Source organism: Gymnoscopelus microlampas (genome assembly GCF_963454915.1).
Source record: "Gymnoscopelus microlampas genome assembly, chromosome: 1".
NCBI lineage: Eukaryota > Metazoa > Chordata > Actinopteri > Myctophiformes > Myctophidae > Gymnoscopelus > Gymnoscopelus microlampas.
This window is the reverse complement of record NC_139962.1, coordinates 3850223-3875758: the sequence shown is the minus strand read 5'-3', so window position 1 is coordinate 3875758 and position 25536 is coordinate 3850223. Positions and strand designations below refer to the sequence as shown.

General features: G+C 41.8%; 1 protein-coding gene across 1 annotated transcript in view; it reads left to right on the top strand.

Moving 5' to 3' along the window:
• The window catches only part of LOC311049279 (uncharacterized protein), a gene marked incomplete at its 3' end in the record, with an annotated part of 35504 nt that extends 16505 nt beyond the window's left edge, over positions 1-18999 (top strand). The window contains exons 4-5 of the mRNA XM_084062808.1: positions 13942-15198; positions 18974-18999. Coding sequence (XP_083918934.1) covers positions 13942-15198; positions 18974-18999 — 1283 coding nt within the window. The remainder of the gene's footprint in view (positions 1-13941; positions 15199-18973) is intronic.
• Positions 19000-25536: the final 6537 nt, after the last annotated feature.

Genomic DNA, 25536 nt, shown 5'->3' with positions numbered 1-25536 from the left:
GCCGACCCCTGTTCTACATGGACAAAGGAAGAATAGTGTTACATTTTAGAAATCCATTGTTCAATATCATGTTATTGTTCTGCTCCTAGACATCCCGCACCTTGTTGTGTGTAAAGAGGAGGATTCTTCTGGACAGGAAAGAAGCCCCAGTCTGCTCCACGAGAGACCAGAGCCTTCACACATTAAAGAGGAACAGGAGGAGCTACTTCAAAGACCAGAGGAGCCTGATGGATCAATGTTGACATTACTAGCAGTGAAAAGTGAAATTGATGAAGACATCTCTTCACACTGCTCTGAAGTTGAAGTTGAGCTTGAATCTGACACTGAAGTCACTGAAGACAGTGATGATTGGGGTGAGATAAGTGGACGTGTCCACACTGGAGAAAAAACATTCCAGTGTAAACTGTGTAACAAGAGTTTCAGTGAGTCAGGTAGTCTGAACAAACACCAGCGTGTCCACACTGGAGAAAAAGCATTCCAGTGTAAACATTGTGACAAGAGTTTCAGTCAGTCATTTAGCCTGAAGACACACCAGCGTGTCCACACTGGAGAAAAACCTTTCCAGTGTGAACTTTGTGACAAGAGTTTCAGAGAGTCAGGTGACCTGAAGAGACACCAGCATGTCCACACTGGAGAAAAAACATTCCAGTGTGAACATTGTGACAAGAGTTTCAGTCGGTCAGGTGACCTGAAGAGACACCAGCTTGTCCACACTGGAGAAAAAACATTCCAGTGTAAACTGTGTAACAAGAGTTTCAGTGAGTCAGGTAGTCTGAACAAACACCAGCGTGTCCACACTGGAGAAAAAACATTCCAGTGTAAACTGTGTAACAAGAGTTTCAGTCAGTCAGGTGGCCTGAAGAGACACCAGCGTGTCCACACTGGAGAAAAACCATTCCAGTGTAAACTGTGTAACAAGAGTTTCAGTCAGTCAGGTCAGCTGAAGACACACCAGCGTGTCCACACTGGAGAAAAAACATTCCAGTGTAAACTGTGTAACAAGAGTTTCAGAGAGTCAGGTATTCTGAACAAACACCAGCATGTCCACACTGGAGAAAAAACATTCCATTGTGAACATTGTGACAAGAGTTTCAGTCAGTCAGGTGACCTGAAGAGACACCAGCGTGTCCACACTGGAGAAAAACCATTCCAGTGTAAACTGTGTAACAAGAGTTTCAGAGATTCAGGTAACCTGAAGACACACCAGCGTGTCCACACTGGAGGAAAACCATTCCAGTGTAAACTGTGTAACAAGAGTTTCAGTCAGTCAGGTCAGCTGAAGATACACCAGCGTGTCCATACTGGAGAAAAAACATTCCAGTGTGAACATTGTGACAAGAGTTTCAGTGAGTCAGGTAGTCTGAAGACACACCAGCGTACAGGGGCGTGTTTAATGATCAGGAGGGAGGGAGGGAGGGAGGGAGGGAGGGAGAGAGAGAGAGAGATCCAGGACTATATCATTTAGTATTGGTTAATAACAGTATGAGATTTTCAGGTAAAGCTGTGACCTTTTGGAGTCAGCAGGATGAGAAAGCAAGGGAGCAAACCCCCTAGATTTGAATCAGACATGCAAAAGTGTCACTTTTCAGCTACAGTCACCTTTTTGAACCCAAATAGGGCAATTGTGTGACACCTGACCCAAAAGAAAACAACATGTTGTCACCTTTTTCACCTCGGGCTGTTTGCATGCCTGTTGAATACAAGATGCATGTCTCTGCTATTGATGTGTTGATCAGTCAACACTTTAAGTATCCTGGCTTTTGTCCTAGAGCATGGGAGTTCAGCTTTAGGTGTGAACTAAAAACAAGTCACCGAGCCAAGTCTTTTGTTAGTTAACAGGCTGATTTCAATACTATTTCAATACTATTGTCAACATCTGTTGTCTCCCTCTGTCCCCAGGAAGTGTGGTAAAGGTGAAGTCATGCAGACTCAAATTGAATTCTTTCTTATTTCACAGTAAAAGCTTATTTTGTAGCAAGTATAATCATTGGTGAAATGTGGTTGTGGAAGAAACCAGTTAGTTGCATGTAAAGCTTTCTTCTTGAATCTAAGGTAAATGTCAAGTCCTCTTAAATCATCTCTTTTTGTCTAAATCATTCATACAAGGTTGAATACATACATGTGTGGGCTTATTTTGAAGCTAATAAGATGTTAAACAATGATTTCATAATATGAGCTTGTGTTAAAAAAAAGAGATCAAGCAAGACTATAACCAGGGGTCATCAACATGTCCGTACACAGACAAATGTGTCCGTGGCAAAGACTTGGTCTTGTCTGTGGCGATAAGTGAGTTTTGGACACCGACCAATCCTGCACCGTGATTGGCCAATAGTCTACAACGCATTGTATACCCCCTAACCCTTCCATTGTTAATGCAAATCGAAACTTTTGCAAAGTCAGCCAATCACATTACAGCTAGTGTCATCACCACTAACTGTAATGTGATTGGCTGACTTTGCAAATTCAGGACCGTGATTGGCTAGCAAAACACATGACACATGTGCAGCCCTATGAATAGCAGTATGGACTTTAAAAAAAGTCATTTATCCTTTTTTTAAAGTGAGTCATGTTGTGATGACCACACACCGCCCACTTCACACTGGGTGTGATTTTTTTTTATTTACACACCATTATAATGTTCTTATTTAGTTTTCTTCAGAATATGTATGACTCTGATTTACTATGACACTATGTATGGAACATTAGGAGTCCTACTAGTACTAGTGGTTCTTAAATGTTTTATTTGCAAGGACCACCGTAACTCTTGAGAGTGTACAAACGGAACCAAATGGACCCGTAATCCATTTGTACACGCTCAGAGTTACAGACCTGTTATATGGTCATTCAGGGCTAGCTCTTGATGTGTTTCTGGTAATATTATTGTCCACTCATTTTGTATGTCCGTGGCAAAAATGGAATTTTTACCAAAATGTCCACCACAAGAAAGCATGGTGATGAGCCCTGCTATAACTGAAGAGAGATACCTCCTCCACCAACCAACCCCAGCCCCCCTCCATCCTGAAAACTTGACCTCATAGCTTTTTAGATGTTGAGATGCTGAATTTCAATTAATAAACATGTCAAAACCTCTTTAAAAGTAGTTTTAGTTGTTCTGGTTGTGTATTAATTACATGTCTAAAATAGGACTGCCGGTTACGACCATCCAGAGTTGTTGTGAGAGAGACACTAGTCGACTCCAGGTTGAACTTCAATGTTAATGTTAATGCCATTTTAATACATTCTCAATGTGCTCCGGTGTGATAGCCCATAGCTTGATAAACCTGTTGTATGACTGGTTCTCACTGATAACGACAAAAATAGCAGATCTACAAGCTCATAGCGCGGCACCAAGTGCCGCGCTATGAGCTTGTAGATCTGCTATTTTTGAAAAATCTTGAAAATTTGTGTATATCTCTGAATATATATATATATATATATATATATATATATATATATATGTGTAAAGCAAACATTTTTAACTGAAATCTTTGCTTCTGGGGGGTCCCTGGCACAAAACATTTTCAGATGGGGGTCCGCGGCCAAATAAATGTAGGGGTCCTTGGCATGAAAAAGGTTGAAACCCACTTTTGCAGTAACAAGTGTCTCTCCAGCTCTCTATTAAATAGAAGATAGCTACATTTTCAGGTTGGGATACTAATTGTATGTAATGTTAACTAAATGCCTCAACTTCTACAATGCCAAGTGCTTAAGTTGTCAGGGTGAGGGGTCCCCATTTCAAATGTCATTATCTTGCGGGGTCACGTCTCAAAAGTTTGGGTATCTGTAGTGCCACATTTTCTTATTCTTCTCCTGCCCAGTAGATGGCACGCCTACTCATTGGAGTCGGACGCAACTTCCTTGAAATGCCAGACAAGAAGAAGAACAACAAAGCAGGGTTGCCATGTCTGCTTATTATAAGTAAGGTTTCTTGTAAATATTGAAAGTTGCGGCGAGTTGCGTTTTTTTGTGCCAGGGACCCCCGCACCAGATTTGTGCTGTTAAAATGTTTCAAAGAGAAGAGCAGATCTAGCAGATCTACAAGCTTGTAGATTGGCTCTTTTCAAATAGGCTAGAGCTACTAGATAGATCATATAGGTTTAAAGTGCTCATGTGGCCTGCTTTTTGGGCTTGTTTTCCTAGACCTGGTTGCTTATTTCTCTAACGCTTATTTCTCTATTTCTCTAACGCCCTCGGTCCCAGCCTCACTCATGTGCGAAAGTCTGCCAGCTGCTCGGCTCTGCTCATAGACAAGGAATTCCACTGCCCTGCGAGGGCTCCTACTGTAGTGAAAATAAACAAAACCACTTCACTATTCACGAAAACAAAGGTTGTTTTGTGTTGTTGAAAGTCTGTTCTCGGAGGTGGGAAGCCTCTCAGCACCCCTCCTTCTCTGTATAATACACTTTTTGGCCAGAAAAGAAAATATTTCACCGGAAGGAAAACATGTTTTTGGTTGCTCCACTGCGCCCTCTACAGATCTGGTCAATGGATTTTTTCTAATGACCAGATTTTCCTTTCAGTGAAATATTTTCTTTTCTGGCCAAAAAGTGTAGGCATGGGTTGAGCAATGACATACAAACATATTTACAATCAATATAACTGGCTTAAACCATAGATATATGTATATGGCTTTGCTTAAACCTTATCATCTCTGCGCATGCGCTGTAACGCATTACCGAATATGCTTCTCTGCGCATGTGCCACACCCCATCGACGCTACCGGATGTGACTTCTCCCATCGTCACACCGTGGCTGGTGGATGTACTCTGTTCTGTTTGTTGCACATGTTTGTTATGTTTATATAAATCACTTGTGAGAAATACTTATGTTATTGGGTGTTAAAAGGCGGTTTGGATGAAAAGGTGAGTGCGTTTGATGATGCATGAATTCCAGTAGCCATGGTTCACATGACGCTTGTATATACAAGCGTCAGTCATGGAGCCGAGTTCCTGCTTTAGAGTGGTGTTCCATTTGTTTTACATTTACAACTCTCACATGTACATAAACGTTCACATTTCAAATATAAAGTGTTTACCCATGAGCCACGGATGTTACAAGTTGATCCGTTCCGCGATAAGTACCCGTATCTCCCGTATTGTTCAATAAAAAGCATTTTAATCTGATCGCCGGCCATTTTCTCCACATTTTCTCCGATGCTTTCAACCATGCGACACTAACGGTTGGGAGATGTATTGCACTCTGATGATCGGATTAAAATGCTTTTTATTGAACAATACGGGAGATACGGGTACTTATCACGGAACGGATCAACTTGTAACATCGTGGCTCAGGGGTATAAAGCACGTCTGAACGTTTATGTACATGTGAGAGTTGTAAATGTAAAAAAAAAATCGAACACCACTCTAAAGCAGGAACTCTCGGTTCCATGACTGTCATATTTCAGTTTCAGGGCTACATCTATGTATCATTTTAGATGAACGGATCACGTCTTGTTTAATGTATTTGTCTTTATTAACGCATCGTTTAAGTTGGAACATAAATCCAATGACTTTAATAGCTATTAGGTTGTTATAAGGTGATCATAAACACAATCAATAGCTCCAGACCATAGCAGCAGCATTAATACATGTATGGTTTTGTTAGCCTGGGACCAGACGAATCTGCGAGTGCAAAAAATAAATGTCACTCTGATATAGTCGGCTACGCCAGCTAGGCTATGGTTTTGTTGTTGTTGACGTCACTATTGTCACTGTAACCCTATAGTTCAGTGGTTCTCAACCTGTGGGTCGGGACCCCCAGGGGGGTCCCCACGTGATTTTGGGGGGTCCCCAGGTGACAGTGAAGTGACAATTTTAGGACTTCTAAGACCTTTTTAGTACCTCGAAAATAATTTACTGCATCAAAAGTAATCAACAAAGTACTATAAAAAACTGGTCAAACAACAAAATAGCTGAGCTACAAGCTCACAACGCCTCGCAACGCGTAGCCCTAGAATGTCTGTGATCTTACATAAATTTCATGTATTCCAAATACACAGTCATAGATCACCCTCGTCGACGCGCTGTGTAGTGACGATCTGCGCGGCCATAAAAGTCCTCTAAACTCCGTCTTTACTCACCCAATAATTAATTCCTAAGACTTGGAGTCTTATTTTGTCCTCTAGTTTCATATCCATTTGAAAGTTCTGCCAGAAAACGTGTGTTTAGTCAAATATCTCCACTTTTCCAGGAGCTGCACACGGACAACTTTCTGTACGGGCGAGGGGCCCAGGGATGAGTGCAGGACTGCATATATGTGAACTTCCTTTAGGACGCACAAATGTTTGGGACACACAATTGGCAGATGGAGTGATTCATTACCCCGCACCAATCACAAGCACCTGTCAATTGTGTTCCCCGTTCGTTTGTGCATCCCTGTGTCAATTTGTTATGACGTTTTAAATGTGGTCCTTCACTCAAGTCCGTGCCCCTCGCCCGTACAGAAAGTCGTCCGTGTGCAGCTCGTGGAAAAGTGGAGATATTTGACTAAACACGTTTTCTGGCAGAACTTTCAAATGGATATGAAACTAGAGGACAAAATATGACTCCAAGTCTTAGGAATTCATTATTGGGTGAGTACAGACGGAGTTTAGAGCACTTTTATGGCCGCGCAGATCGTCACTACACAGCGCGTCGACGAGGGTGATCTATGACTGTGTATTTGGAATACATGAAATGTATGTAAGATCACAGACATTCTAGGGCTACGCAACGCGAGGCGTTGTCAGCTTAGATCTGCTATTTTCACAATAGCAGATCCTCAACTCCTACCCTTATCAGGGTGGGGGGTCCTCAGTTCAAATATGATTATCTTGGGGGGTCACGGCCTGTAAACCACCAGTAGTATCTTTACTCTGTCAGACAGAGTCTGTCTGTAATGTTAATGTGATTGTCAAGTGAAGTTAGAGCTCCATGTCTTCATGCACCTTGAATCCTTATACCAACTAAACATCTGTCATGCTGTATTGTGTCAGACCTAGAATGACCATCCAGGTAATGCATGGAATTGGAAATGATCTGACAGTTTAGCTCCAAACTCACTTGTCTGCTGTTATTATAATTGACAAAGGATTTCTCCTTATTTTTCAAATTATATACAGTGTAAACCTTATTGTTACATCACAATTTTACAAAAACGGCAAACACGCAGTGGGAATATTAATTCAGCTCTAAATGCTGAAAAGAGAAAAAAAATCAGTTGAATTTGCATCATGTCTATAATATGCATACAAGCAATAGATGGTTTAACATAGCCTGGGACCAGACGAATCTGCGAGTGCAAAAAAAAATTGCACTCTGCGATTTGGGTCTGGCACCGCTCCATAGAGAATCCATTTCCTGTTCCACAAGACGTGGGGCACCAATCAGGGCCCAGTATTCGAATATGGGCGACTGTAATTGGTAGTTGGTTGTAGGTCTAACCAATTGCGTCGAGGGACATTGTTTTGATCCCGCCCCTTGGGAAACAAAACCTCATGTCCTCATGGAAGCACCAGACTCATATCCACGCAGTGATATAGTCTAGCTACGCCAGGCTAGGTTTAACATAGGGCCATAAGCCTATATCTTTTGAACTGGTGGGTTTTGTCCACATAAAAATATAATTATAACACCATTTTTGGAAGAACATTCTTCCTCATATATTAATAATACCCAATGATCACCTTTTTAGGGGAAGTAGAACCATGGAACCCTAAAGTCCTTATTCAATTCCTTCATTTCAGACAAGTGTGTGGAGTCCAGACTAAAGGTGAAGATGAACTCTCCAGACTCAGCCAGTGCCATTTCTATTAAACAGGAACCTGAAGACCATCCACACCTCAGTACGTTTAATGTTCTCTCTCTTTCTTAAATATTTTTCTGTTCTGTTGTAGAGCTGTCGCAATATGAACATTTTACTATGCAATAGTCATGACAAAATTTATGATAATATCCCGATGATTAAAGATGATTAAACAAATTGGCCATGTTGCCTTGTGGTGCACACACCATAGGCACCGGAAGGGGGGTCAGAAGGGCCTAGCAATCGGCTTGTCGATCTCGCCGACCGCTGGTCTGTTTATTTAAAAAGAAAATACCCGACCAGCGCTGGTCTAGCACCCCACTGTTCCCATCGTGTTGCACAATGGTTGTTGTGTATTGGCTGCATGCTTGCCTCTTGCCGCAATGACCGTTCTGTTACTGGCTACGTGTGCAGTTGCTCTCTCAACTCAATAAACTAGGAGCCAGACAAGCTAATACTCAACAAATCGCTGTTCTTTACGTATTCTGCCTGTGGGTGTGAAAGAAGCAGATGCCCGTGGGGCTCGGGCTGCAAGAATCAAGTGCTGCTATGATAGACTGACTGACCAGGGATCAGATTACTGCAGCGCAAATCTACATAAACGTTCAGACATCAAATATAAAGTGCTGACCCCCATGCCACGGATGTAACAAGTTGAGGCGCAAATGGTCCAAGTACCTGTATCTGCCGTATTGTTCAATAAAAAGCTTTTTAATCTGATCGGGGGGGTTCACACAACAACGGCTGATAAATCTATTGAGAAACCGAGCCATTCCGGGTGGAAAACGGAACGCTCGTACCACAACGGATCTTACCCAACACAGTGGCAAGCATGGTTTTTACAGACCGGGCCATGGCCTTGCTGGCCCCAGTGACCGTACGCGCTTGGTAGGGCTGTCAGAACGAATTTCACTATTCGAAAATAATTCGAATGTTATTTTTTTTTATAATATTCGAATGTTAAAATTGATATTCGAATGTAGCTTTTATCTTTTTTTTTTTTTTTTTAAATACATTTTGTTTTTTATAAAATTTTAAATAAAATGTGTTTTATTAAAGAATCTAACGATGCGAAACAAGGCCGCTTCTTGCCTGCAGGCATGTAAAGAATGTGCTCGTCAGGTCACGTGATATCAACAATACTGTTTGTGAGTCAGCACCGCGCGACAGTGAGTGAGTGCAGTAGAAGATGTAAACATGGCAGAAGGCGGCGAGGTCGTGGATGCACCAGAGATCACCACTCCTGATCATTTAAGGAGTGATGTGTGGAAAGTTTTTGGATTTCCATCCAAAAACGGAAAAATAACAAGAAAAGACATAGCAATCTGTAGAGTATGCAAGATCGAAATGAAGTATCACACCACTACAAGCAACCTGAGGAATCATGTCGCAATGTTGCACCCTGCTACGTTTGCCGAGATGGCAGATCTGGATGAACCACAGTTAAAACAGGCTAGGATCACCTCGTTTCTGCCCCCCTCCTCCTCGTCGCGAGGTTTACCTGCTGCTCGCCAGAAGGCGATTACAAATAAATTGACCCAATTTATCTGCAAAGATATGAGACCGATTAACCTCTCGCAGGGGGCTGGGTTCCAAGAGTTCATACGGGAGCTTGAGCCAAGGTACATAATTCCCTGCAACACCACAATCACTGACAGAGTTGTGAAGCTATATGATGTCACTAAAAACAAAGTCAGAGAAATGGTTACTGGAGAAAAGATTGCCCTGACCACAGATGGGTGGACGTCACTAGCAACGGAAAGCTATGTGACACTCACTGCACATTTTATAAATGAGAAATGGGAGATGAAAGATGTCATTCTCAAAACCGCGGAAGCCCAGACAAGCCACACAGCTGAGAATGTCGCAGGCTACATAAAAGGCATACTCGATGAGTACAACGTTAGTAGTGAGTCCGTTCTCGCCATCACCACGGACAACGCAACTAATTATATTAATGCGGTGGAGCAGCACCTCCATGCCACCAGCGTCCCGTGTATGGCTCACACAATTAACCTGGCTGTGAGGAAAGGTCTAGCAGTTCGAGCCATTCAAACTCCGGTCAGCAGACTAAAGGCCACAGCACTGCATTTCAACAAGTCTCCAGCAGACATGTACCTCCTGGAGGCCAAGCAGACGGCACTTGAAGTCACACAAAATAAGCTAGTCAACGACTGCGCTACTCGGTGGAATAGCACCTACGACATGGTGTGTCGGGCAGCTGAGCAACAAGCCCCCGTTGCAGCGGTAATCATGTAAAAAAAACTCAGTCATCTGGAGTTGAGCACCAATGAGTGGAGGATTATGGAGAGGGTCAGAGAAGTGCTTAAGCCTTTCAAAGTGGCCACTGAGGGTTTATCAACCGACCGATTCCCAACAGCATCAGCCGTTCTTCCCCTTAAGTTTGTGCTTTTGTCGCAACTCCAGGCTTCCACCGACGACCCAGCAGCAGTCAATGAAATGAAAACAAAGATCTCAACTGACCTCAAGAAGAGATACAGCGAGGACAAATCTGCCTTCATGCTACTTAACGCCGCTAGCTACCTCGACCCGCGGTTCCTTCGGCTGGTTCATTTGGACGACGGACAAAAACATAAAGTACGTGAGAAAATTAAAAGTGAACTGCAGTTGCTGCCGGTTGAAGAGGGGCGAGATGTGATTGTGATTGCTGAGGGCCCGGGGCAAGACGAGGAAGGAGCAGCCATGGCTACAGCAGGGACATCGCGACAGGGCAAGACAGCCAAGAAAACAGCTCTTAGCGCCATGGGAGATCTGTTTGGGAATGTTTACAGTCAAGCACCAGATCCATCAGGTTTGTTTTTATTTTATTTTGGTACATTTTTTGGGTAAAATAAATAAAAGTAAGCACAATATAACTTAAACCCAGTGTAAAGTGTAACGAAACACTTATTTTCAATGTGGTCCTATAGGTGCCACCGTAGACCTACTACAACAAGAGATGGTGTCGTACGAGAGAGAGACCCCGCTACCGAGCAACGGCAACCCACTGGAGTGGTGGGGGGTGTCATGTTCCAAGTACCCCCACCTTGCCCAGCTGGCACGGCGCTATTTGTGCATCCCGGGTACTTCGGTTAGAGCAGAGAGGGTTTTCTCCACCGCCGGGATAATCGTAAATAAAAAACGCTCTGCATTAGATCCAGAAAACGTGGATCGCCTTGTGTTCTTGGCTAACAACCTTTAAGTCTCGCCAATGTTGTTGTTTTATTTTGTTTTTATTTGATGCTGCTGAACGCTGAGCACTTTATTATTTTCATATTATTTTACTCGTTTGGAACAGTGGTTTTGTTTGGTCAAAGTTGACAAGATAATTTAACAGATTAAGATTTACACAGTTGCAATGTCGCAATGTTCGCTTATTTCACTTTCATTGCTGGACTTATTGGGACTGTTCAGCGTACATGAACACAATGTGTTCATGTCATGATTGATAGCCTATTCATTGTTAAAAAAAAAGGAGAGAGAAACTGGACTTGTCCTGCTGTTAAAGACTGTTCCTTCCTCGTTTCATATTGAGTCTACTGAGTGCAAGTGAAGTGCATTAGATAGCAATCTGTGCTGTACTCAATAAAATACAACGTATCCAACGTTATACATTTTGTGCCTGCCTACCATTATTACATGCAAGCGACATCAGCGTTGTTGCGTTGAAAAAGTAGCTTTGGATGGGGCGCCGTTTAGTGGACATAACGTGCATAATTAACCACCTCGATGTTCGTTGTACTGTGTAACCCGAACCTAACCCTAAAACCAAAATAAGGTTTTTTTAAACGGGAAAAAAGTACCCGAACCCGCCCGAAAACCGAACATTTTAAAAAATAAAACCCCCAAAAAATCGCGCGCGCGAACATATTCGAAAATATTCGAATATTACAAATAAAAAGGCTTTGAAATTCGAATGGCATTTTACAGTACAACTGACAGCCCTAGCGCTTGGTGGAAGTTGTAAATGTAAGAAATTATCAGGAAACTAGGAACAGGTGGGCCCATGACTCTCATGGTATGACAGTCATGTTTCAGGGCTACAGCTAGGCTAGATTTCATATTTCATATGGAGTATAGCTGACATCTCACCAATACTGTGTTAGAACAGCATTTTAGGTTTGTCATGTCCATAACAAGACAGACTGCAGGTGACGATGAGCTCTCCAGACTCAGCCAGGGACATTTCTATTAAACAGGAGAAACCTGAAGACCACCCACTATTCTTTTCTCTTCTGTTGTAGGGCTGTCACAATATCTAATTTTACTAAGAAATAATCATGACAAAATATATCATGACAATGATTATATCCTGATGATTAAAACAAATTGTTCACTCTGTCTGGTTGCAGAAACATGGAAAAACTGATTGGCTACTTTCACCTTATTCACTTAAGACCATTATTTGCATCGCAGGAATCCACCTTTTCACACATTCTTCCTTGTGCATTGTAAATTACGAAGGATTTCTTTCCTAATATATGAATCCTATAATCTTTGCTCCCAAGATTCATATGTTGGAGACTTGGTCTTTGCCATTTTCCCTTCTGCAAATATTATTGTTATTTTTTTCTTCAGCTAAGTCCTTTTTCAATTGATTCATTTCAGACCAGTGTGTGGAGTCCAGACTGCAGGTGAAGATGAACTCTCCAGACTCAGCCAGGGACATTTCTATTAAACAGGAGGAACCTGATGACCATCCACACCTCAGTAAGTTTCATATGCTCTCTCTTTCTTTCATAGTTTCTGTTTTGTTGTAGAGCTGTTACAATAATAACACAGATCCCTAGCATCCCTATTTTGTAGATCAGAATTAACTAATCTACAAGATCTCTAGCTTGTATAGATCAGCTATTTTAGGTGAAGACATTTGGTGTAGAGGATACATAGCAAATTGTCTGGGAGACAAGTGGGTTATTGATCTGAGTCTAATGATCATAAAAAGAAACCAGTTATGGACAGTATATGGACAATCAAAATCAGTCGGAAGTATACTTTTTGATGTGGTGTCATAATAATTAAACTTAATGTTGACATGGCACACTGACTATCAAGAAAATTAAAACATGGCACTCATGTCAAAAAGGATGCCGTCCCCTGGCCTATAGACCAATTATATGTTTACTAACATTGAGACTGGACGCACAGGTGATTGTTTCATGCAATCAATTCCCAACCTGTTGTTTCGGGGTGCGCTGGTTTCAGCACACCCCAACCCCCTCTTGTGTGTTGGCTAGTGAGGCGCGTCCTAGCGAGACCTGACAGAATGGGTTTTATTGCGCGCATACTGGTAGCACGCATACTGGTTCCTATCAGTGTGACGTCGTCTGTTAAGGGGTCTATACATTCAACCGCAACTTTAAGTGGCAAGTTTCAAGTAGGCAAGTATAGAGAAAACATTGGTATAGCGTGAAGTTGAGCGGAGATAGCCAACGGTGTAGTGTGGAGTTGGAACGCTGGCATTGGTCTGCAGGGTAGCTTGGGTTTGAGCGATGGCAGCCTGCAGAATAACGTAGAGTTGAACGGTGATGTGGGCCTCAGGAGTAGAGCGGGAAGGACTGGCGGTTGGTGCCGACTCCTGTGGGGAAGGTGGTGCTGGTTTGTTGGCTACAACAATGCTCCCTGGTCAGCTGGAAGGCAAGCCTACGAAACCGATGACATCAAAGGGCCACAATGAATTATTACACAATAGGGGTAGGCACCCTTACGTATGAGTGCCAACATTGGTGCAGGGGAGGGTGATCATTGGCACACTGACATAAGTGTGAGAGAGAGTTTTTTTTTCTTTTAAAATTAAATATTCAAAAAAGGTTTAGTCAGTTAAATGAAGTCTCCTCACATCTATATACAAATTAAATCCTGCACATCATTCTACATTCATTCAAACTGATAACTCTCACTGGGGAGGCAGTCTGGGAGGTGGGTCATTGAGTCTAATGTTTGTTATGTATAGCCTATGGACAATCAAAATCAGGTGGACATACGACATTTTGATGTGGTGTCATACTTCAACTTAAGGAACAGTGACTATCAAGAAGATAAAAACATGGCACTTCATGTCGAAAAGGTTGCCGACCCCTGTTCTACATGGACAAAGGAAGAATAGAGTTACATTTTAGAAATTCATTGTTCAATATCATGTTATTGTTCTGCTCCTAGACATCCTGCACCTTGTTGTGTGTAAAGAGGAGGATTCTTCTGAACAGGAGAGGAGCCCCAGTCTGCTCCATGAGAAACCAGAGCCTTCACACATTAAAGAGGAACAGGAGGAGCTACTTCAAAGACCAGAGGAGCCTGATGGATCAATGTTGACATCACTAGCAGTGAAAAGTGAAATTGATGAAGACATCTCTTCACACTGCTCTGAAGTTGAAGTTGAGCTTGAATCTGACACTGAAGTCACTGAAGACAGTGATGATTGGGGTGAGACAAGTGGAGGTGTCCACACTGGAGAAAAAACATTCCAGTGTAAACTGTGTAACAAGACTTTCAGTCAGTCAGGTCAGCTGAAGACACACCAGCGTGTCCACACTGGAGAAAAAACATTCCAGTGTGAACATTGTGACAAGAGCTTCAGTGAGTCAGGTAACCTGAATAGACACCAGCGTGTCCACACTGGAGAAAAACCATTCCAGTGTAAATTGTGTAACAAGAGTTTCAGTCAGTCAGGTCAGCTGAAGACACACCAGCGTGTCCACACTGGAGAAAAAACATTTCAGTGTAAACTGTGTAACAAGAGTTTCAGTGAGTCATATAAACTGAAGAGACATAAGCGTGTCCACACTGGAGAAAAACCATTCCAGTGTAAACTGTGTAACAAGACTTTCAGTCAGTCAGGTCAGCTGAAGACACACCAGCGTGTCCACACTGGAGAAAAAACATTCCAGTGTGAACATTGTGACAAGAGCTTCAGTGAGTCAGGTAACCTGAATAGACACCAGCGTGTCCACACTGGAGAAAAAACATTCCAGTGTAAATTGTGTAACAAGAGTTTCAGAGAGTCAGGTGACCTGAAGAAACACCAGCGTGTCCACACTGGAGAAAAAACATTCCAGTGTAAACATTGTGAGAAGAGTTTCAGTCAGTCAGGTCACCTGAAGAGACACCAGCGTGTCCACACTGGAGAAAACCCTTTCCAGTGTAAACATTGTGAGAAGAGTTTCAGTCAGTCAGGTCACCTGAAGAGACACCAGCGTGTCCACACTGGAGAAAAAACAATCCAGTGTGAACATTGTGACAAGAGTTTCAGTTATTCATATGACCTGAAGATACACCAGCGTGTCCACACTGGAGAAAAACCATTCCAGTGTAAACTGTGTAACAAGAGTTTCAGTCAGTCAGGTGGCCTGAAGAGACACCAGCGTGTCCACACTGGAGAAAAACCATTCCAGTGTAAACTGTGTAACAAGAGTTTCAGTCAGTCATCTGAACTGAAAAGTCATCAGCGTGTCCACACTGGAGAAAAACCTTTCCAGTGTAAACTGTGTAACAAGAGTTTCAGTCAGTCAGGTCAGCTGAAGACACACCAGCGTGTCCACACTGGAGAAAAAACATTCCAGTGTGAACATTGTGACAAGAGTTTCAGAGGGTCATATGACCTGAAGAAACACCAGAGTACAGGGGCGTGCTTAAGGAGGCCCTAGGGCCTAGGTCCTCCTTAAGCACGCCCCTGTACGCTCTCTCGTTTTTTTTTCCATTAGAGGTAGTATTAAATGCCGTTTTTTTTAAATCACCTCGTGGGCCAGATTTGACGACGTCGCGGGCTGGAATTGGCCCGCGAAACACCAGTTTGACAACCCTGCCCTAGGCAAACCCCAGTATGAGGCCCCTGGGTCGGGACCCATATGTGGGTCGCGGACCAATTTTTCAGGGTCTCGAGTAAATAACCCGTTATTTTTTGTTTCCTACATTTAGTTTTTAATTATTTCAAAAGGCGTTTTACAAAAAAAATTAAATGAAATATATATATTATTTAAAGGACTGAAAATAGCAGATCGAGCTGTAACGTTTTTTCCTAAATGTACACATGTATGTTTGTGTGTGTGTGTGTGTCCACAGACAGACAGACTGTCTGATAACTCTATCAGAGAGAGAGAGATCTCATGGGGCCCCCTGACTGTTTGGGGGGCCATGATGGAGTTTTTTTAAGGGCCTCGAATGGATTGGAAAGCTGTTAATTTCTATTTTTATATATTAAAAAAAAATCACCCAGGTTACTTTAAAAGACATCAGCTTATTCACACCAAAAGGATCGAGTGAGTGCCAGAATTAATTAATGAATTAAATCAGCCAGTGCCAGAGCATTTTTACCAACCTTTCAAGAGCCACAGAACATATTGCTCCAGGACGATCGACACACAGAGCGTCGGTTGTTTCAAGTTGACCCGTTCCGCCATAAGTACCCGTATCTCCCGTATTGTTCAATAAAAAGCTTTGTTTTTTAAACTTTTTTTTATCCCGCGATTTTTGTAACCCATTTTTTTTTACCCGGTGCCCAGTGCTACACCAGTCCCCCACAGCCTGGGGAGGCCAGGGCCGAGCTCATGCTTCCTTCAGTGCATGAGAGCCAACTGACCCTCTTGTCACCTGACAGAGGGGAGTTTCCCTGGTAGGACATAGCGCGTGGAAGGAATACGCTATTCCAACCAGTTCCCTTCCCTCCATCAGGCACCCCGGCTGTCATGGGGGAGGCGGTAGAATGACCAGGATTAGTACTGGGAGACACGGGGAGAACATGCAAACTCCACACACAGTAGGCCCTTTCGCCAACCCGACCCAGCTATGGGCGCTGATGACGCGGAGGAGAAGACGCGCCCCAAAAAAGAATTTTAATCCGATCATCAGAGTGCAATACACCTCCCAACCATTAGTTTTGCATGGTTGAAAGCTATGGAGAAAATTACCTGTGATTGGATTAAAATGCTTTTTATTGAACAATACGGGAGATACGGGTACTTATTGCGGAACGGATCAACTTGTAACATCCGTGGCTCGGGGGTAAGCACTTTTTATTTGAAATATGAACGTTTATGTATGTGAGAGTTGGCAATGTAAAGAAATCGAACACCACTCTAAACCAGGAACTCTCGGCTCCATGACGCTTGTATACAAGCGTCATGTGAACCATGGCTAGCCCAATAATAGCCTATTGGGCAATAACCCCCTTTTGAGGATCCTTGGAGGCGCTGCTGTGCTGCTCTGCTGCTGTGCCAGAAGCGCTTCCCTTAAAACGGCATAAAAATAAAGGCAGGAGGTTAATAATAACAGTAATGGGCCTGGCATTAAAACAATGGTAATAGGTAAACATCGTCTAGTCGACTAGTCGGCTACCACTGGGGCAAATTAGTCGACCAGTAAAAATCTCTAGTTGTGAAAGCCCTACTCCGATACCGAGAGGGCACAAATACATGGACCACGTCACTGTGTATAGTTTAACCAGCAAACAAAATAAGTCTCCGATCGGCATTTGAGTCAACAAACCGTTCAATTTACAGATGGCGATGTAACATTACCGAGCGGGGAGATCATTCTCACAGACAGACAACCAGGGTGATGGGGTCGCCAAACAATTCCCTCATAATATGGGGTCGTGGTATGAAGACGTTTGAGAACCCCTGCTTTAGAGACATTCTCCAGCTCTTTTGTTTTCTTCTTTTAAATCCTCACATTCATTTGTTTTAAAGGGATATTTCACTTTAAAAAAAATGTTTGTTGGGTCATTTTATCGTCTACTCAGGCTTTTTTGAGCCTCCCAGACAGTTTTTAAATTGCTTGATTCAGTATTTAGATGTTTGATGTTGATTTTATCAGACACGCCCCCTTCCTATACAAACCCATTGTAACTTCAAACTCCAACTTTTTAATCAGCTGACTCTGAGGAAGGTCGAAAGACCGAAACGTCAGTCTATACTTGCACCTAAATAAATAAAAGGCTTAAAAAGTCTGTGTTGCTCCACCGTTGATCTCTTCTCCATTTTTAATTAATTTTTTGTTGTATTTAATTCTTTTCATTTTCCAAAGAATATGAATGAAAAAAGTTATTGAAAAAACACGGTCTCCTCACGTATTAGAACGACAATATCAGTCACCAGAACCAAGGACGGGTGTTTCCGATGAATCTAACATGGTTAAAATAGAGTTTGAAGTTACATTGGGTTTGTATAGGAAGGGGGCGTGTCTGATAAAATGACTATCAAATATCTAAATACTGAATCAAGCAACTTAAAAACTGTCCGGGGTGTTCCCATAAGCCTGAGTAGACGATAAAATGACCCAACGTTTTTTTTAAAGTGAAATATCCCTTCAAGTGTTAACGGTAACAATTATGCTGTCCGGCAGAAACCAGCTTACACCATTTTGACGCTTTTGCATGTTTTTCCATAAATCAGGACCATTGAACACCCTTTACGTCTGTGTGTTGGTAAAAAAACAGGACCAGGTCATGGCTGCCAACTAAAAATGTTTTTAAAAAAAGAGATCAAGCAAGACTATAACCAGGGGTCATCAACATGTCCGTACACAGACAAATGTGTCCGTGGCAAAGACTTGGTCTTGTCAGTGGCAAATTATTTTGATTTACACACCATTATAATGTTCTTATTTAGTTTTCTTCAGAATATGTATGACTCTGATTTACTATGACACTATGTATGGAACATTAGGAGTCCTACTAGTACTAGTGGTTCACAAATGTTTTATTTGCAAGGACCACCGTAACTCTGAGAGTGTACAAATGGAACCAAATGGACCCATAAGGGTCCATTTGGTTCCATTTGTACACGCTCAGAGTTACAGACCTGTTATAAGGTCATTCAGGGTTAGCTCTTTATGTGTTTCTGGTAATATTATTGTCAACTCATTTTGTATGTCTGTGGCAAAAATGGAATTTTGACCAAAATGTCCACCACAAGAAAGCATGGTGATGACCCCTGCTATAACTGAAGAGAGATACCTCCTCCACCAACCAACCCCAGCCCCATCCATCCTGAAAACTTGACCTCATAGCTTTTTAGATGCTGAATTTCAATTAATAAACATGTCAAAACCTCTTTAAAAGTAGTTGTTTTTGTTGTGGTTGTGTATTAATAACATGTCCAAAATAGGACTGCTGGACACGACCATCCACAGGTTGAACTTCAATGTTAATGTTAATGCCATTTTAATACATTGTCAATGTGCTCCTGTGTGCTAGCCCACAGCTTGATAAACCTGGTTTAATGACTGGTTTGAAATTGAAATGAGTTAACATAGCGTCACAATCATTTTAACCACTTAGCTTTGGCTATTCAAAAATAGCAGATATACAAGCTCATTGCACGACACCGAGTGCCGCGCTATGAGCTTGTAGATCTGCTATTTTTGAAAAATCTTGAACATTTGTGCACATCTTTGAATATTTATATTTATAAGCGAACATTTTTAACTCAAATCATTGCTTCAATTTAGGGGTCCTTGGCATGAAAAAGGTTGAAACCCACTTTTGTTCAGTAACAGGTGTCTCTCCAGCTCTCTATTAAATAGAATTTAGCTACATTTTCAGGTTGCGATACTAATTGTATGTAATGCTAACTAAATGCCTCAACTCCTACTCCTAGTGCTTAAGCCTTAAGCTGTCAGGGTGAGGGGTCCCCATTTCAAATGTCATTATTTTGGGGGTCACGTCTGAAAAGTTTGGGAATCTGTAGTGCCACATTTTCTTATTCCTCTCCTGCCCAGTAGGCGGCGCGCCTGCTCATTGGATTCGGACGCAACATCCCTGAAATGCCAGACAAGAAGAACAACAAATCAGGGTTGCCATGTCTGCTTATTATAAGTAAGGTTTCTTGTAAATATTAAAAGTTGCGGCGAGTTGCGTTTTTTTTTTGGCAGGGACCCCCGCACCAGATTTGTGTTGTTAAAATGCTTCAAAACTAATAGCAAATCTAGCAGAACTACTACCTCACAGTCACAACGTGTTGTGAGCTTGTAGATTGGCTCTTTTCAAATAGGCTAGATATATATCATATAGGTTTAAAGTGCTCATGTGGCCTTTTGGGCTTGTTTTCCTAGACCTGGTTGCTTATATCTCTCACAAAACCTGGCAACACTGCTCTAGTGCCACAATGCAGTAGTGTAAACAGCATGGCGTGTTACTGACTGTTGTTGACACTTTAAAATACCATAGATTTATATCAAAGTAAAATGCAAAGAAAAGTAAAACGTGTCGTTTCTAAACAGTGTCGTCGTTAAGCAGCAGGAGGACGTTTGTTAGCAGCTCAACCACTGAAACACAGCAGGTATAAAGATCAACTCATTCAGGTTGTTTTGCATCTATGTATCATTTTAGATGAACGGATCACGTCTTGTTTAATGTATTTGTCTTTATTAATGCATAATTTAAGTTGGAACATAAATCCAATGACTCTTAGCTGTTAGGTTGTTATAAGGTGATGATAAACACAACAATAGCTCCATAGCAGCAGCAATACATGAATGGTTTTGTTGTTGTTGACGTCACTATTGTCATGGTAACCCTATAGCAGCAGCATTAATACATGTATGGTTTTGTTAGCCTGGGACCAGACGAATCTGCGAGTGCAAAAAAAAAATTGCACTCTGATATAGTCGGCTACGCCAGGCTATGGTTTTGTTGTTGTTGACGTCACCATTGTCACTGTAACCCTATAGTTCAGTGGTTCTCAACCTGTGGGTCGGGACCCCCAGGGGGGTCCCCACATGATTTTGGGGGGTCCCATGCAGTTGACGGTGAAGTGACAATTGTAGGACTTTTAAGACCTTTTTAATACCTCGAAAATAATTTACTGCATCAAAAGTAATCAACAAAGTACTATAAAAAACTGGTCAAACATTGGCCAAATCGTCAAATAATATAAGAAATAGGCAAACGTTTTGAAAATAGCCGAGCTACAAGCTCGCGAGGCGTTGTCAGCTTATAGATCTGCTATTTTCACAATAGCAGATCCTCAACTCTTATCCTTATCAGGGTGGGGGGTCCTCAGTTCAAATATGATTATCTTGGGGGGTCACGGCCTGTAAACCACCAGTAGTATCTTTACTCTGTCAGACAGAGTCTGTCTGTAATGTTAATGTGATTGTCAAGTGAAGTTAGAGCTCCATGTCTTCATGCACCTTGAATCCTTATACCAACTAAACATCTGTCATGCTGTATTGTGTGAGACCTAGAATGACCATCCAGGTAATGCATGGAATTGGAAATGATCTCCCTGTCTTGTTCATGGGCTGCAAATTGACAGTTTTAGCTCCAAACTCACCTGTCTGCTGTTATTATAATTGACAAAGGATTTCTCCTTATTTTTCAAATTATAAAGTGTGTACATTTTATTGTTACATCACAATTTTACGAAAACGGCAAACACGCAGTGGGAATATTAATTCAGCTCTAAATGCTGAAAAGTAAAAAAAAATCGGTTGAATTTGCATCATGTCTATAATATGCATACAAGCAATAGATGGTTTGACATAGGGCCATAGGCCTATATCTTTTGAACTGGTGGGTTTTGTCCACATAAAAATATTATTTTAACTTCTTGTTGCATACTGTACATTGTTTGTAATTTTGGAATAAATATTTGAAGTTTTTCAGAAAACTTAGGTCAGGATTTAGAAGGCGTTTTTAGAATGGGCCTCAGGTCTAAATGGGTTAATAATACCCAATGATCACCGTTTTAGGGGAAGTAGAACCACGGAACCCTAAAGTCCTTATTCAATTCCTTCATTTCAGACAAGTGTGTGGAGTCCAGACTAAAGGTGAAGATGAACTCTCCAGACTCAGCCAGGGACATTTCTATTAAACAGGAGAAACCTGAAGACCACCCACTATTCTTTTCTCTTCTGTTGTAGGGCTGTCACAATATCTAATTTTACTAAGAAATAATCATGACAAAATATATCATGACAATGATAATATCCTGATGATTAAAACAAATTGCTCACTCTGTCTGGTTGCAGAAACATGACAAACTGATTGGCTACTTTCAGCTTATTCACTTAAGACCATTATTTGCATCGCAGGAATCCATCTTTTGACACATTCTTCCTTGTGCAATCCTAAATTACGAAGGATTTCTTCCCTAATATATGAATCCTCTAATCTTTGCTCCCAAGATTCATATGTTGGATAGTTGGGCTTTGCCATTTTGCCTTTGCCTTCTGCAAATATTATTGTTATTTTTTTCTTCATTTAACAAAGTCCTTTTTCAATTGCTTCATTTCAGACCAGTGTGTGGAGTCCAGACTGCAGGTGAAGATGAACTCTCCAGACTCAGCCAGGGACATTTCTATTAAACAGGAGGAGCCTGAAGACCATCCACACCTCAGTAAGTTTCATATGCTCTCTCTTTCTTTCATATTTTCTGTTTTGTTGTAGAGCTGTTACAATAGTAACACTGATCCCTAGCATCCCTATTTTCCTTTGGGGGGGGGGGGGCATTTGCTGAAATTAACTGATCTACAAGATCTCTAGCTTGTAGATCAGCTATTTTAGGAGAAGAGATTTGGTGTAGAGGGTACATAGTAGAGATGCACCGATACCGTATCGGTATAGGGTTCCGAAATGACTTAATTCACGTATCGGATATCGGTCATGACATAACCGATCCACGTTCCGATAAAAAATAAAAAATAAAAATAAAGTCTCTGGTTTATAAATATAATATAATGACGGCCATAAGCCCATAATCAAACCTTTTAGCAAATTATCATTAAATAAAACGATCCCACAAATTCACAATCTTATCCAGAAAACTTTTTTTCGTCGCTATCCACTCTTCACTCACGGCTTCACAGCATGGGCAGCCTGTAGACTGAACACCAAAACGCTCGTCCAAAAACACAGTCGCCCCGCGGCAAATCCGGCGGTATTCCTAAACGTAACCTCAGTAAACTATGCCTAAACCTACCTTAGTAAAACGGTGCCAAAACTTAACCTTATTCCTAAACTTAACATCAGTAAACTATGCCTAACCCTAAACTTATTTCTAACCTTATCCTCAGTAAAACAAATACGAGAACCGCTGGTCCGCGAAAAAACAATGGGGCCATGAGTTTTGGTGCGAGTCTCCCGTTTGCCTATCAACGCGACACGCAGTAGCACCGCTGAAGAAAGTGTTTTCGTTTGGTGCAGCCGGGCCGGCACAAACAAAGAAAATATGTCCGTAATTTGGAGATATTTTACAATTGAGACGCAGCACAGCAAAGTGCAATGATGTGAAGCCAATGTTCCGAGGGGTGGAGAAAGTGTATCATCGTATCGTATATTCTGTTCCAGTAGGCTTTGTATCAGCGAGCTGTTCCACCTTGTCTGAACGTCTTGCTGAAGACGTTTTGTGTCCTGCTCCTGCCCTAGCTCTGTTTGAATGTCTTCAAAGCGGGACTGACTGTGCAACTTGAGAAAATCAGTCACTATTCTCCTTGCGTTAGCGAGGGCATCATGTACACTGCGCTGGCCGCTGGGAGAGAATCCCCTCGTTAACAACTAGCTGCAGTGTGTGGCCAAACTATCAACCGGCACCTCATCCATCGCCTTTTTCATGTTACTTGCGTTGTCTCTCAAAACCACATGTACTTTAGCCAGCGGGATCTTCCAGTTATCCAGCATCTCCTTCATTGTGGATTTAATCAAATCACTGGTGTGAGCCCCTGGGCCTGCATTCTATCACCTGCAGCACTGCTTTATTAAAAGCATAATTCTCCACACTCACCCAATGCACAGTGAGAGACTGATTAGTGACATTGGGCTAACGTCAGAGGACCAGATGTCAGTAGTGAAACTACACAATGAGAGACGTGGTCTCCTTGTTTACAGTGGTTGCTGCTGCATTAAAACAGACCTACAGTATTTTATTTATTGTGTTTAATATAATTTTAAGAAGCAGCTATGCACATTGTTTTAATTTAGTATTTGAAGGTATTTTCTTTTGGTGATAGATCATAGTCTATCTGTTTTTATGCTGTTATTGCACTTTAAAATATTCTGTAAAACAAATTAAGGAGTTGCCACTTCTTTTGTATTTGCCAGTTAAGTATTTGCAGTTTGCACTGCCAGACACTTGTTTATTTGTTAAAACAAGCCACTGATGTGGTTTCCTTGTTGCCACTTTTTTTGTATTTGCCAGTTGTATGTATTTGCACTGTAAGGCACTTGATTGATAGTTTTGTATTTAAAGTATAGGCCTAAAGTATTTAAAAGAGTTGCCAATGCCATTGCATTTTGCACTCAGTTGCACTGACTGCACTCTGTTATTTGAACTGAAGCCTATCCTACAATTAATAAATGGCTTTAATTGAAAGATAATTCCTTTTTATTATTTAATATTTACTATAAGTATCGGATATCGGCAAAGTATCGGAAAATATCCAAATTCATATATCGGCTCGGATTGAAATTGAAAAACCCTGTATCGGTGCATCTCTAGTACATAGCAAATTGTCTGGGAGATAAGTGGGTTATTGATCTGAGTCTAATGATCATTACATCCCGATATAGAAGAAGAAAAAACAGTTATGTACAGTATATGTACAATCAAAATCAGTTGGAAATATAACTTTTTGATGTGGTGTCATAATTAAACTTAATGTTGACATGGCACACTGTCTATCAAGAAAATTAAAACATGGCACTCATGTCAAAAAGGTTGCCGTCCCCTGGGCTATAGACCAATTATTTGTTTACTAACATTGAGACTGGACGCACAGTTGATTGTTTCATGCAATCAATTCCCAACCTGTTGTTTTGGGGTGCGCTGGTTTCAGCACACCCCAACCCCCTCTTGTGTGTTGGCTAGTGAGGCGCGTCCTAGCGAGACCTGACAGAATGGGTTTCATTGCGCGCATACTGGTAGCACGCATACTGGTTCAGTGTGACGTCGTCTGTTAAGGGGTCTATACATTCAACCGCAACTTTAAGTGGCAAGTTTCAAGTAGGCAAGTATAGAGAAAACATTGGTATAGCGTGAAGTTGAACGGAGATGGCCAACAGTGTAGTGTGGAGTTGGAACGGTGGCATTGGTCTGCAGGGTAGCTTGGGTTTGAGCGATGGCAGCCTGCAGAGTAACGTAGAGTTGAACGGTGATGTGGGCCTCAGGAGTAGAGCGGGAAGGACTGGCGGTTGGTGCCGACTCCTGTGGGGAAGGTGGTGCTGGTCTGTTGGCTACAACAATGCTCCCTGGTCAGCTGGAAGGCAAGCCTACGACACCAATGACATCAAAGGGCCACAATGAATTATTACACAATAGGGGTAGGCACCCTTATGTACGAGTGCCAACATTGGCGCAGGGGAGGGTGATCATTGGCACACTGACATAAGTGTGAGAGAGAGGTTTTTTTTTCTTTTAAAATGAAATATTCAAAAAAGGTTTAGTCAGTTAAATTAAGTCTCCTCAAATCTATATACAAATTACATCCTGCACATCATTCTACATTCATTCAAACTGATAACTCTGACTGGGGAGGTAGGTGGGTCATTGAGTCTAATTTTTGTTATGCATAGCCTAGGGACAATGAAAATCAGGTGGACATACGACATTTTGATGTGGTGTCATACTTAAACTTAAGGCACACTGATTATCAAGAAAATAAAAACATGGCACTTCATGTCGAAAAGGTTGCCGACCCCTGTTCTACATGGACAAAGGAAGAATAGTGTTACATTTTAGAAATCCATTGTTCAATATCATTGTTATTGTTCTGCTCCTAGACATCCTGCACCTTGTTGTGTGTAAAGAGGAGGATTCTTCT